The sequence below is a fragment of the Notothenia rossii genome, assembly GCF_949606895.1.
Source record: "Notothenia rossii genome assembly, chromosome: 7".
Lineage (NCBI taxonomy): Eukaryota > Metazoa > Chordata > Actinopteri > Perciformes > Nototheniidae > Notothenia > Notothenia rossii.
Genome location: NC_136905.1, coordinates 11,820,402 through 11,834,694, shown reverse-complemented (window position 1 = coordinate 11,834,694; position 14,293 = coordinate 11,820,402). Strand labels below are relative to the sequence as shown.

The 14,293-nt window shown below is 40.4% G+C and overlaps 1 protein-coding gene and 1 long non-coding RNA gene across 3 annotated transcripts in view; one reads left to right on the top strand and one right to left on the bottom strand.

Annotated features, from left to right (window-relative positions):
* myom3 (myomesin 3) overlaps positions 1-14,293 on the top strand; it is a 57,811-nt gene that overhangs the window by 14,461 nt on the left and 29,057 nt on the right. Inside the window, exons 7-14 of one of the 2 annotated variants that reach the window (XM_079691279.1) lie at positions 444-532; positions 5,052-5,096; positions 7,036-7,173; positions 7,254-7,415; positions 9,344-9,485; positions 10,864-11,063; positions 12,672-12,725; positions 14,143-14,270. In XM_079691279.1, the coding sequence (XP_079547405.1) occupies positions 444-532; positions 5,052-5,096; positions 7,036-7,173; positions 7,254-7,415; positions 9,344-9,485; positions 10,864-11,063; positions 12,672-12,725; positions 14,143-14,270 (958 nt within the window). Of the gene's footprint in view, positions 1-443; positions 533-618; positions 2,605-5,051; positions 5,097-7,035; positions 7,174-7,253; positions 7,416-9,343; positions 9,486-10,863; positions 11,064-12,671; positions 12,726-14,142; positions 14,271-14,293 lie in introns of those variants that run through there. The other variant, XM_079691280.1, reaches the window with a different exon arrangement.
* LOC307045563 lies at positions 2-3,426 on the bottom strand. The gene is made up of 3 exons (XR_013809951.1): positions 2,790-3,426; positions 2,536-2,661; positions 2-585 (listed from the first exon to the last, which is right to left on the bottom strand). It is a non-coding gene; the product is annotated as an uncharacterized lncRNA (long non-coding RNA).

The following is a 14,293-nucleotide window of genomic DNA, read 5'->3' as shown; positions in this document are numbered from 1 at the left end:
TCACTGCCTCAAATCGCTAATTAAGGAGGAAAATGTCTGTCCAGAAAGCTGTAGAATGAGTATGAAGCATGGGTGAGTAAGACGAGGCATGTGTGGCTTGCGTGACCTCTCCAAATAATTAATTTAAGATTAAATGAATAATTCAAGAAACGTATGGGTAAGGTTAGTTAATGGTGCTGTTATGAGATAAAACGTGGCTGTCAAACTGAGAATTGAATGCTGGTGTAAGGCTGCTCCATAACCTGATTTCAAAGAATGAAGATAGTCAATTAGTTTGTGATTTGGTCTTAAGGCACTGCATCCTTTGTTCTTTATGTTGTCTTTGCGGGATTCATTTAACCGCCATCAAAACAGAGTTAAGTATACCACAAGCACAGATTTGTAACACCGCAGATACACTTTTATTGCAGTTTTTGCTGTTACATAAATGTCTAAATCCTTAGGTGCTCTCCTGATGATGCTGGAAAGTATAAAGTGGTGGCCAAGAGTCCCCTGGGGGAAGCGATGACATTTGGAACACTTGTTGTGAACTGTGAGTAGTTTCAGATTTCATATCAGCTCCAACCTGCTGGAAAACCCTTTTGGCTGGTACAAAGATAGGGATACAAGAGTTATCCAGACAGGCTATACAATGGTTATGGGTCACTGATACACTGAGAGGGGATATCAGTTGAATAAATCATCAAAGAAGCTTAAAAATCAAAAGGCGCTTTCACACCAAGCACTTTTCCCAGGAATAGTTCCCGGAACTTTTCCTCCTTTTATTTCCTGGAACTATCTACAGTATTAAAATCGCAGTCACACCTGAATAAGTCCCTGAGGGAGCTGCTGACGTCACTTCTTCTTCTTCTTCTTCTTCTTCTTCTTCTTCTTCTTCTTCTTCTTCTTCTTCTTCTTCGTCTTCTTCTGCTTTGGGTTCACTGAAAGGCCGCAAACAACTTCACGGCGTATACTCCCAACCGGAAGTCCCCGGAGTTGGGGACTGGCTTCTACTGAAGCCTTCCGAGTAACGCAGCGTCCACACGGCAGCTTGCGTTGAAGCTGGACGGTGGGCATGTCTGAAGCTCGACCAACAACCAATCACATCAATCTCCCGCCCCGGAGACACAAGCAAACGGTTTGATTGGCTAGCACTTGTACTGGCATATGATTTGATTGGCTGACGCTTCCATCGAAGCTTGAAAAGTTGGACTTTTCTCAACTTTCGAAGCGAGCAATGGAGGCAAAGCGCCGCGACGGAACAACAATGCAGTTCGGCAAAGCGTGACGTCACCCCATTCAAAGTGAATGGGAAGCTTCAACGCACGAAGCGCCGACAACTCCTCATCACTCCACCGCTCCCATGTTTTCTTTTGTGTTGCCATAAGTTAGTCTCTCTCTGTTTGTGCGCTGGGCTAATGTTAATGGTAATAATGCTAATGCGAGCAAATAAAATGGCGGCTTCACAAAAACTTTTCTTCCAATCAGAAATTGGAACCTTTTTCTCCCCAGGAAAGTCCCTGCTCTCTAGCAGGGACTAAAAAGGGGTGAAAAAGTTTGCAAAAAAAAAGTTCTACTTCCAGATCTTTTTGGTGTGAACGCAAAATCCCAGGAACTATCGGAACTATTCCTGGGAAACGTACTCCGGTGTGAAAGCGCCTATTATAGCTCCCAAGGTAATTAATACAGCAGGATTTACACAATGAAGGTGTTCAATACTTGGTGCACACACACACACCATTGACTGAAAAACATGCACTAGGCAGTATAAGTAACTTTAACAAAGATAAATAAAATGATAATAAGCCCAATAGTGTCTTTGTTGTATAGGTATGATAAACAATCATGCATAATACAGAAAACACAAAATTATTGAATTATGTTGCATTTGCAATATTGTTTTTCTATTCATTAAAGTGTTACCTAATCAGATAAAATGTTGATGAAAAAAAACTGGATTAAATAAACAACTCTAAGGATCTAACTGTAGAATGATATGTAACTTTTGGGCTGACTATCAGTCTTATTCTATAAATAAATAATGGTCATTGTTTAAGAACAAAATAACATGAATAACATAATATAGTGCAACTTGCATGGAAGTATAGATCTATACATAATAGTATCCTATCCACAAATATCAAACCAAACATATTTCAAACATGTTATAGTTGATCTCACTTTACTTAATGTCAAGCGTCACACAACCTTATCATTGCATTAAATATGATTTAAACAAACAGTGACAGGATAAAAGCAGGTCCACAAGGTTTACAGAAAAGCTTAGAGACTGTTGAACATGAAGGAATAACCAAACAGCAAGATGATCAAGAGCTCTCACCAAGCTACAAACCAAATGACGGAACACAGCCCAGCAGCAACACAGATCAGAGAGCAAAACACACGTCCTCTCACAGTGGAGCTGCTCACTCTGTCATCCAAAATGCAACACCACTGAGGATAACATGCTGACCGAAATCAGAGGGATTCTGCTTACTCTGCGCAATGTTACAACCAATGCCAGTTTTAACAAATACATGAAAACAGCTCACTCACCATTAGTTGAAGTCAGCCAGTGTTGGAGTTGAAGCGTCTCAGGATGTCAGGAGTTTTCTGATCTTGCAGGTAAGGTCTCTCACAGGCCATCAGCTGTTTCTGGCGCTCCTGGATGTTGTATCAAAACTGCAGAAACAAATGCAGAATGTGTCTTGAAAGTGGCTTTTATTCCACCCAGACATTGTCCAATACTTCAAGTGAGGACTTAAAAGTTCTGAATAAACAATCCGATGGATGCTGTAAGTATAACATACATATCCATGCTGCAGTCTGGGCGGGCCTATGGAAAGGTAGCAGTACCTTTCCGACATCAACTTTAGTAGCCGCTGATGCGTTAGCTTCATTGGGCAGCATGTCCACTGATTCCATTAATTAGCACTCCACTTGGGCCGGAATGTTCCCATATTTGCGTCAACTTCTGTAAGTGTAGACTTTGACCTTCGAGGAGAAAGGCAGCTATATTGGTATCAGATTTTGGAAGTTAGCTAGCTAGCTAACATGTTTTAACGAGCCGCTATTAGTAAACTAGCCTTAGCATCACGCTTGTGTTCCGAAGCCACGGCCCCTAGTTTGGCAGGTGGTTAAGCTGTTGCTAGGCAACTAAACGCAACCTTCTGTTTTTAAAGATGGCGGACGATCTTAATGTTTTGAAGGGGCTATGAGCTTAATACATCCATGGCTATGAGGCTAAATGATAGTACAAATGAAGGGGAACAAATTAAGTAGCCTAATGGATTTATGATAATGATCAAGTTTAAACCTTTTCTGGTAAAAGACAAAAATAAGGAGAATCCTACAAACATTACATGAGGAGAGTAACATAGGATTACAATCATCATGAGACAATGTCAAAGACCCCTTAATATAAGTCAAGTCTACAACTGATCTGAAATTAACCTCCATTATTGATTTTAATGCTTTAGTCTAAACTTCGTTGAGCCCTGTTTCTCTGATTTGATGGTAACAATTCTTATTAAATGTTAAGGACTTGGTTGTGGTCTCTATCTGTGAGCATATTTTCATTTGTGGTGGAAAAACACTTGCCATGTAGTAGGCTACTATAACACAAGAAAGAAATGTTACGTTTTTCCTTCTGCAGACATATTGAATATAGTCTTTTCAAGATAGCAGATGGCCTCGTTCCACCAAAGTATGTGTATGAAATACCTGCTTGATTTTTATATTGTGCATAACAATAAAAGCTTTATGTGAGTCAGATGGTGATGACAATAGCATTTATATATGATGCAATGCATTACTTCACACCCACCAGATGCCTTATATTTAATACTGCCTATAATAAGTGAAAATGAAAGGAGATGTGTCAGAATCTGTCTCTTTCTTCTCCTCAGCTAAACAGTTTACAAATTATGTTTTATGGAAACAAAATGTGGGCGCGTCTCTTCATTGTGATTTGTGCAAACATAAAATGGTGTTATTTTATTAGCCTTCAACAACTGCAGCTGCTGAGGCATTGACTGCATGCCAAGGCCTCATTATAAAGCCCATCAGATCAATTGGAAAAATATATTAATATTGTAAGTATATATTCGGTCGATATATAACAAGAAACTGACAGGTTTATTTTTATATTGTACAATATACTGCTCATTACACAGCTTGGCAACATCTGTCTAACCTCATAATCAAAGGTTATTATCAGGAATGTTTGATGCTATTGGTTGAAGTTTGAAATGTGAAACAGCTGATATTTTGTTATTAGATTTTTAATATTTGAAATTGCATTATTATATTGTTTCTGCCTTGGAAAACCAATATTTGTCAGGCTATAATATTAGCATTTCAGGGTGCTGACACCGCCAGGGCCACATTTTAACCACATATCCATATCTCCAGCCTGAGCCTCCTAATACATTCAATCTTGTCATTGCTCAAGTCAGATTTTCTTTTTCTTTTTTGGGGGGGGGGAATAACTTTTAATTCAAATACTATTTTCACTTTTAACCCATCCTCATTACTCTTGTTTTTCTATATGCATTTCCTATTTGGATGAAAATCAACACCATACCATAATGATGAGAAAAACAGATATCATTGCACAACTCTTGCATTATGAATTATAATGAGGACAGTGGGTGTAGTGGTGACATACTGTATAGGAAAACATCTACATCATTAGAGTTGGGAAATATACACAATAATGATTTTTCCTCAAACCTTTTTAAATGACCCAACCTGTCTTAAAAGGGCTCAGCGCCTGGCATGCAGTGAAGTTCCCTAATGTTGTAGATCAATTCGATTGTGAAAGCTTTAATGATGCTCTTCAAATCTTCTCCTTCTCATCTATATTTCACTTTCTTACTTCAGGTTGTTAAAAATAGGTTAAAGGGAATATTCGATGTGACTTGCATGAATGTGCCATTGCCAGGTTAGGTTTGTCATGCTGTGTCTCTCTCTTTCACTTTATAAACGTCTCTGTTTCTGTCACAATCTCTGACCCTGGCTGCCTTTCTCCAACCCGTCCTGCTCTGCCGCTCTGCCGACCTGCGATTCAGCATATCAAGGAGCAGTGGCTGGTTCAGAGAGTTCCAAGACCCCCAGTAAGTTTCAAGCCAGTACCTAATGAAAAGTGTCCCCTTTCATTTTCTCTGCCACCCTTTGAAGTTGTTCCCTCCACAAGAAACGAGGATGGGTGGGTGGGAGGGTGCTGGGTGAGCTTTGAAGACTGTGACACGACACTCTGCTCTGCTGTCCGTGCTGCACCTCATAAAGAAAGATATGGATGCTTTGAAAGGGCGCAGCGAGTTGACTGTGTTTGTTTGTTGTGGGAGTTTTTCTTTTGTTTTGATGTGGGTGGGTGTGTATGCTATGAAAGTATAGTTGCGGAAAAAGTTGCTTCCAATTGAACACAAATTACATTCATGTATATTTCATGTCAGGCACAGCAGGGGATTTATTATGTTTTGCTCCAAGCTGTGGAGCATCTTATATTCGGCCTAGATTAGTCTCCACCATGTGTGGGGATCATAACATTTTCAGCCACATATGCTCGGATCAGGCTAGCTGCTCCTGACTGCTCATACTGTTATTCGGCCTAAAATAGAGAGTTTATTACCAGAAAAACAAAAGCATTGGTCACTTGTTCACAAGCCTAAATAAACTCTCTTCCTATAAAGGACCTCTTGTGGCAATGTGAGTTATGACTGTTTTCTATCAGATTAAAAAGTAGAAAAGCATGATAATATGTTGTGAAATCTCTTAGGGAGGAAGTCAAGGTCATTTCATTGGTGACTATGATGTCTTTCATTCTTCTTTTATTGCAATAATTTCCTTCTCTTAAAAAGTTTGTTTCAACCCGAATTACCATATTTACTTGACCATAATAAAATGATTGATAGAAGTTGTAAAAAATATAGTGCAAACATTTGACACAAAATATAGTCCATTTTACTTTAAAATAGGGCTGTCAAACGATTACATTTTTTTTAAATCAGATTAATCACAGCTTAAAAATTCATTAATCATGATTAATCACCATTCGAACAGATCATATTTTCCTACAACAATCAGTCAATAAACAAAAGCGCCACTGTGGTAAATGTATCGTTATCACCATTGTGCTGAAGGAAGGTTTGAATCATGGGAAACAAAGATGCAAGCAGCGCCTTTTTGATGAAGCTACACACATCCCTCTGATAGCCTTCTAAGCAGAACAAGATCATCATAAGAAACCTGTCACAGTCTCTCAGATGTTTCCCTGACATTGAAACAAGACCTCATGGCACACCTTTCTCTCACTTCCAGATTGTATTGCTTCAGTGCTTTGACAAGTGATAGGAGAATGGCAGCTGAAGGAATAACTTGTCAGGAATTGTTCTCTTTCAGAAAAAAAGTCTCAGCTTCTTTTTCTGCTGTCTTCTTCCAGGGGATGGATCCCTGGCTGTCCTTGGTTTCTTTGCACTTAAATAAAGCTGTGGGTCTTTGACTTTTATGGCTGTGCAAGTCAGCATCAGATGATCCTCTTTGTTGAGTTCTCTCAATGCCCCTATAGTGAGAGAAAAGTAGGAAGGTGGAACTTGCAGAGTAAAGGAAAAACTGCATAAACTGGTATACGTAGCAGAGCTTTTTTGACAGAGCTTTGGAGATGATGGAATGAGCTCTCATTTCTTATCTTCAGAAATCAGCAGTCTTCCTACCTGCTGCACATCCTCTGCTTCCTGACTCCTCCACTCTTTATCCCTCAATTTTCTTTCCTTTGTAGTGGCCCTAAGGAAGTCTGTGCATCAACACAAAATGATTACTGTGTGGAATATATGTGTTTTTGTTGCTGCAATAAGGCTCTAACCCGAGTGGGGCCACTTTTCGATATCAATATTTATCTCTGCCAAACACCAGTGAGGAAAGCGAGTGTGTGTATAATGATGAAAAGTGCTCCTTATCATTTTTCTTTCATAGCCCTCATTTTTACTCTTCTTCTATCTTACTGATTTGTCTGCCAGTTTTACAGCTTTTCACCTCTCTTCCACCCCTATATAATAGTGAAATATGAGAATGCAGCCCAGTTCGGCAGCACCTTCCCCCCAACATGGGTGAGAGAGGGTGAGAGCTTCACGCTGCAATGCGCCTTCACCTCGGCTCTGCTGCCCTCCCTGCAGGATGCCACATGGTTTAGAGATGGTGAGTATAAAGATGAGCCAGATGTTGGACTATATAAATGCATGCCTAAGGTCTTCAGTTCATTGTTTGTCATTCCTTAGGCATACAGCTGCATCCGTCGAACACCGTAGACATTAAAACAGCTGATGACAACGCCTCCATCACTTTTAAGGCTGCACACAAGGAACTTGAAGGTGTTTACACCATCCAACTGAGGACCTGTGATGAAATCCAGGAACACAGTGCTTTCGTCTATATCGTAGGTGAGGACCAGCTTTATATAGTAACTGCTTTTTTCTTTGGTCCTTTAATAATGATGTAGCTTTGGTGTCAAGTTACTGTGTTTGACAATAAAGGGGTAAGGATCGTGACAGTAAAGGTGCAACCTTGAAGCCCTAAAATAAAAAAACTCTACACAATCTCTCTGAATAGCTTTTTGCAGCTATAATGAAAACTGTGGCATGGCTAAAAGTCGCGGAGAAGGCTAGTAAGTTAAAGTAGAACTGGTTCGGTAAACATTAAACAACATTTGTCCAACATTCAGGGAAATATGCTTATCCTCTTTCTGGAAAAGAGTTGAATAAGAAGACCGATACTCTCAATACTTTGACGTAGCTTTGCACCAAAACTGGAAACAATGGGGAAAAGATAGCGCTCTATAAAATGTGTATGTCTCCCAGCCTTTTTAAAGGTAATTTAATAGCGTTATGACAAACAATGTTATATCTGACATGTTGTTGATTTTGAAATACATGCTTAAAAAAAAAGTGTAAAACACACACATTGGGTTAAGTTGTCTTGTCATCACAGACAGCCCAAAAAGTTAAGCAACTCCTTTTTAAGATGCTTTTTATATTTGCTCTGGGCAGACTTGTAAATCGCTGTCACACCAGATTACATCAGAAACCATTCATACTGTGTTTCTAAACAGCCTGCAAAGCTGCTTTTCCAATGGTCTCATTCTGAAAATGCTGACAGAAGCTTTTGAGTGACCTCCAGACCCTTGTGTACAAAAAGAACTGTTTTTGTAGGATGGAGTCGTCATTTGTTGTTCCAAGCTGGATAAATTGTGTTTTGACTGAAACCAACTCAAAACACCATTTGTACTAAACAGAAATTGGTGCTACTTTCATTTCCTGTCAGAAAATGTTCATAGGGGGGAAATTGCTCAATCAATCAAGCTGTTCCTCTGAAAAGGGCTTGTTCACTTTGTTCAATGAAACTATATATTCTTTACAGACTGCTATTTTCTCTCCAACATTGTTTCCCGCATGCAAACGACCCCCACTTGACTCATCAAACATTTGAAATGTGTCTGGGCAGCTCTGCAAGGCAGCTTGGCATCTTTCAATATAATTCCAGTGCTTACTCTTGTATGTATTGTACCTTAACCACCGCAGTCAGAGTATAATGTGCATTGAATTATTCATGAACTTGTTGAACTCAGTCACATACATCAAAGATGAACATATTCTCTTCCAACCATACAGATGTATGCAAACACTTTAATGCAAGGTGAATATTCCTCCAAAGCTGCTTTAAAATGGTCTATCCCTCTCTTAAGGATGTTTTTTTTACCAGAACTAGGGTTACTAATTAGGGAATCAGCAATCGCTCCTGCTTGTGGGTTTTCTCCTTCATTCATCTGTCATATTTGCATTACAAAAAGGGCAGTACAGGAGAGAAACAACAAATGAGAAATAAAGAGGAAAGGAGGGCAATGCAAATGTAAAACAAGAAATAGATGTGCTTGATGTTGTCTTGAGTCTTTTGTTAAAAAGAATATTTGCAGCCTCAAGGACATTTTTCTTCAATCCGCTTAGCAGAATTTCCTCATTTATTTTTCTGCCTTCTCTCCGTCTCTTCACAGCCGCTGGTTGTGATTGCCTAAAATATATTGAGTAACGTATGTTGATATACATCCTGCGGCCTTAGCCATCACTTCTCAAATAATGTATGGAAGCCATGAGCTAGAATACCTTATATATAAATATTTCTAAAATGACATTTTCCTCTCATCATCTGCTGTTGTTGTTGCATCTTCTGCTTCCATTTTCCCTTCAAGATTCTCATGACTCTTTGCCAAACTTTTCTCTTTGTCCCCTTGGACTCATATTCATCTTCTTTCCGCAATATATCTACAGTCTCTTCCTCAGTTTTTCTCCTCTTACCGTCTGTCCTCCTCGTGCAGATGCATCAGCGGCGGTGCTGGGAGGCCCCGCCTCTCCTCTGGCCGTCAAGGTGTCTGATGTCAACAAGGACTACGTCTTCCTGACCTGGCAGCCCCCCAGTGCTGATGGAGCCTCATCTGTGGAGGGTTACTATGTGGAGAGGTGAGGATGGACTGGAAACTCTGAATTTGTCTGGGAAAGTTTTTTGGACTTCAATCTGATTATCGAGCTAGTTGCGAAGTTTTCCAATTACGTATGTTATTCACCTTTTGTGGTCTCCAAGGGTGAATACTGACTTTAAATCTGAACCACTTACAGCTTCTGTAACATCTGGAGAATGACAAGGGTTTGGATCAGTAGAGACATTGAAAAAAAGGAGAGTTAAAAATATAATAATCATCATTAGCAACTCATGATAAGTTTAAACGCAAAGATATTTACTATGCTTACACAAGACAAAACAGATGGAAAATTGGATTGAGGTATTAGTCTCTATTCGATTTATTTAGCTGGTGGATGGATGTATTGGTGCCTCGTTAGAAACAAAGAGGTCCTTTGGTAAATTGAGAGAATAGATGAAAAGTTTTCCTACTGGATTATATTTTCCATTCCCATCTTTTGGATTGAACACACATTGATTTTTTTCTCCATTTAAGAAAGTCTTATTTTAGATTGAATCAGCCATTTCCTGTATTGCAAGTCAACAATTCGACTATACGGTAACACTATCTTTGCTTTGCGTGCTGCCGGTGAGGAAATTAGAGAGGGGCAGATGAAGATGGCGGAAGTGGAGGCCGGTTTGTATTTGTTTGGCACAGTTCACATGAGATGGATAATGTACAAAGTAATTATCTGCCTTCGACACTATGTCAACAGCAGAGTCAAAGACTCCTGCGGGAGAACAGATGCTGCACTTATCACCAACAACAATCAATCAGGATAGTCCTGTACACGCCTGTACTGATGTGTGTGTAAGTGTGTGTCTTTGAGTGTGTCTGTTTGTTGATGAAGAGAAACTAATGTTATTTACTGTGTGCATTTTCACGTTTCTGTTCAATTGAACTCATATTTTTGTGTTTTGTGGTTGGGCACTTTTTCAGTATACAAAATACAATTCTTGAATGTTTTTGGTTGAGCCGAGGAAAATGTAAGATACCTCCCAGTTCCCTAGCAACCACGCTATGGTTAGAAAATGGCACTATTTTCAGTCTTTGTTTATTGCAAGTGGCCACAATTTGTCGTTGGCTCTGTATCTGAGCCCTTATTTTACTTTTAAAATCATTTTTATTTTGCTTTGAGGACCATTATTTTTCAAGTGATGTTCTTTGGTCACAACGAGGGTCTAAGTGAGAAGGTTTTGACTCAGATATGTTGTTGTTAATTTGTTGTTGCAAAACATAATTGTCTTCATAATTGTTTTTTATAATGTTACACCTTTCAGACTGCACCCAAAGTTGTTCATACATTTAGTTACAGTATTTGTTTAGTTCTCACTCAAATGTCTTTCTTACTATATTTTTCTCTCCCTTACGTCTTTCAGATGTGTTGTCGGGGAAGGGGAGTGGGTGCGCTGCAATGTAAATATTCAGAAAATGTGCTACTACCCTGTGTCCGGGCTAAAGGAAGGAACTCTGTACCAGTTCAGAGTTCGTGCTGTGAACCAGGCTGGAGCAGGACGCCCCTCCAAGGCCACCGAGCCCGTCCTCACTGCAGACCCGCTGCAACACACCAGGACCACAGGTAACACACTGAGTTGAACACACCAACCACAGGATTTTGTGATTGTAAATATGGGATTTGAGCATCCATCTAAAAGCTGAACCACTCTTAAGTCAATATGCTGATCAGGAAATCTCCACAAATGTATTCGACAGCATCTAGTAGCCACGTACGCTTTTCAATCAGAAAAGCTATTAAAATCAGAGGCGTGCTTATCCTGTGACCTACACTGTGTACTTTAAAAGTCACAAGGAAAAAGTGAGTGAAATAAACAGGAAATATCCCAACTGTAACGTGACATTAAAAGGCACCTCTTTTTTTGCCTCATTTCTACCTGTTCATATTCACATGCAAGGTACAGTGGCAGTCTATTTTATTAATGCTCATACTCAATGATTTATTCGTGGCACATCTGAGAAGATGAATGAACATGTGGTGCAGCATGGCCTGCTGTTAATCCCCACGATTTGATTCTACACATGAGTCCATGAAGCGCTGATGATGCAGAATAACAATCGCCAAAACTCTCCAATCAATGAGTTACCTGTCAGTCCACATGACTTCATGCTTTCTGAACTGAATCACATGTAAGGTGGTCCTTGACAAACACTCTGAAATGTTTTTCCATTCTAAACATCGTACATTAATTGGGTCGAGATCTGGTGACCGTGAAGGTCAAAGCACACTTCACATGTCTTTCATCTCGTCAAACTATCCAATGACCCCTGGTGACCTGTTTTGAAGCATGTACATTCATTATTCCCCCCCGCCCCACTCATTTATTCAAGGTTTGTAATATGTCACCCCGTTGCATCTGCCACTACAAAGAGCATCAGCGATGTGTGAGTGACTCACCCTGCTGTTAGTTCACCTCATCTGCCTCTGTTGCAGTGGTTACACCTGCAGAGCTATTGGCACTATCAGAGGAAAACAGATGTGTGTAGATGTGGGTCTCCTTTCATAAAGCCTGAAGGTTCCTGCAGCAATTGATTCTTAATTGCGTCCTGGAATGGGACATTTAGTTTTTTTTAAAGATTACTTTCAAGGTATTTAGGTTTTAAATACTTTATGAAGTCAGGGGATGAGAACGATCAAAAGAAGGGCTGTGTGTGTGTGTGTGTGTGTGTGTGTGTGTGTGTGTGTGTGTGTGTGTGTGTGTGTGTGTGTGTGTGTGTGTGTGTGTGTGTGTGTGTGTGTGTGTGTGTGTGTGTGTGTGTGTGTGTGTGTGTGTGTGTGTGTGTGTGTGTGTGTGTGTGTGTGTGTGTGTGTGTGTGTGTGTGTGTGTGTGTGTGTGTGTGTGTGTGTGTGTGTGTGTGTGTGTGTGTGTGTGTGTGTGTGTGTGTGTGTGTGTGTGTGGAGAGACAGATGTGCTCTGGTCAGATGCTGCGGATCATTAAGCGCGATGAAGGACAGGCAGAAGGTTGACTTGCCTCCAGCCGCTCTCCACCCTTCCATGTCCCTCTCTCTCTCTCTCCTCTTCTCTGGCTCTCGTACCAATGGCTGCTCCTCCAACAGTACCACTAATAGTATTATCATGGGCTCTCATATCATTTCATTACCCTGATGTGACCATCTTCTTTATTCCCTCTTTCCCCAACCTCTCTCTTTCTGCCACCCTCCATCTCTCAGTGGTCAAAGTGGACAGAGGGAGGACGATCACCGTGACAAAAGATGAATTGGAAGGTGAGAAAGGCATTTATTTGATTTCACCGTGTATAATTGTGTCATAAAAAGATGCCCCCTTTGATCACGCTTTATTCTAAACAGCATCTTTGGACTCCACGCCTGAAAGATGCCTCTTGTTCGTGACTTAATGCATTTTTATATGATATCATTAACAACAGGCTAGATGGACTGTTTGGTTGAGCATTGCTTCCATACACAGAAGAGAATTATCAGTTCTTGGTTGTGTTCTGTGAATGCACACAATGGCTCAAGGTGGTGCGAAGGCTGTGAAGAGGGACTGGTAACCTTGGTAGTGTAACTCACAGACAGAGATAAAGGGAGAGGAGGAGGAGGAGGAGGAGGAGGGAGATGTTTGAACAGACTGACAGAAAGTAAATGTCACAAAGTCACTTCTACTGTAAATAGAGCGTGTGTGCATTAGGTTACATTCTATCAAACTTGTGGTATTTGTCCATCAAACTTCCATGGTTATTGCGATACACATAACTTCACACACACTTATAATACTAATATATCCCTTTTTTTTATTAGGTTACTCTTGCCGTATACAAATACAAATAAAAGATATTTACATTCACAGCATATCTGAAACTGAAATTACAATTGTTTCATTATTTTGGTTCTGTATTCAATCACACAATTATGAGGTTACAGTACCAACTTTAAACTTTGATTTGAGAAGAAAAAGATCATAAACAATGTCCTCTCCTTGACCCTAAATCTCTTCTGGGTTTGGTTTCTGTAGCTGCATATGTTTATGATCATCGTCCTTCTGTATTCAAATCAAAACAGTGTAAACGTAAACAACTGCCCTCCCCTTAACATGAAACTTCAGCACTTTAACTTCATAGTCACGGTTTCATGTCAACGGCCTGATGCAAAGCTACTCCATTGAACACACACACACACACACACACACACACACACACACACACGCACACACACACACACACACACACACACACACACACACACACACACACACACACACACACACACACACACACACACACACACACACAGCGTATACCAGATCAGCATCTCTCATTTGCTCTCTGATCCACACTGCAGCTCTTCAGGGGAATCTAACAAAGAGACTAGACTCACAGAGAGACAGTCAGACACATTTGGAACGCTTTTAGCCAAATTTGAACACTTCTATTGTCCTTGAGTCACTTGGAGAGACATTAAAAGTGTGCTGACTCAACACTTTTCTATCCATGTTATCCATTATAGTTGTGTATAAGGGATGGAGGTGAAATTTGGGGCAGCAAGGTAAATCACTCTCATTGTGTGGCTGACTCAAATCCATCAGACAAAGCATTATATTTCCTCAGGCAAAGCATGTTTTGGACGTTCTCACTGAGCTTGTTATAACTTTTTTCCTCCTCCTCCTCCCCTCTTTGCTCTGCAGGTGAGGTCAAAGCTCCGTTCCCTCCAACGAACGTCCACGCCTGCGAGGTGAGCGACACCTACGTGGTGTTGAGCTGGAGCGAACCTGAACCCAGAGGCAGGGAACCTCTCACCTTCTACGTGGAGCGGGTCAGTCTTCTTTACACACACGC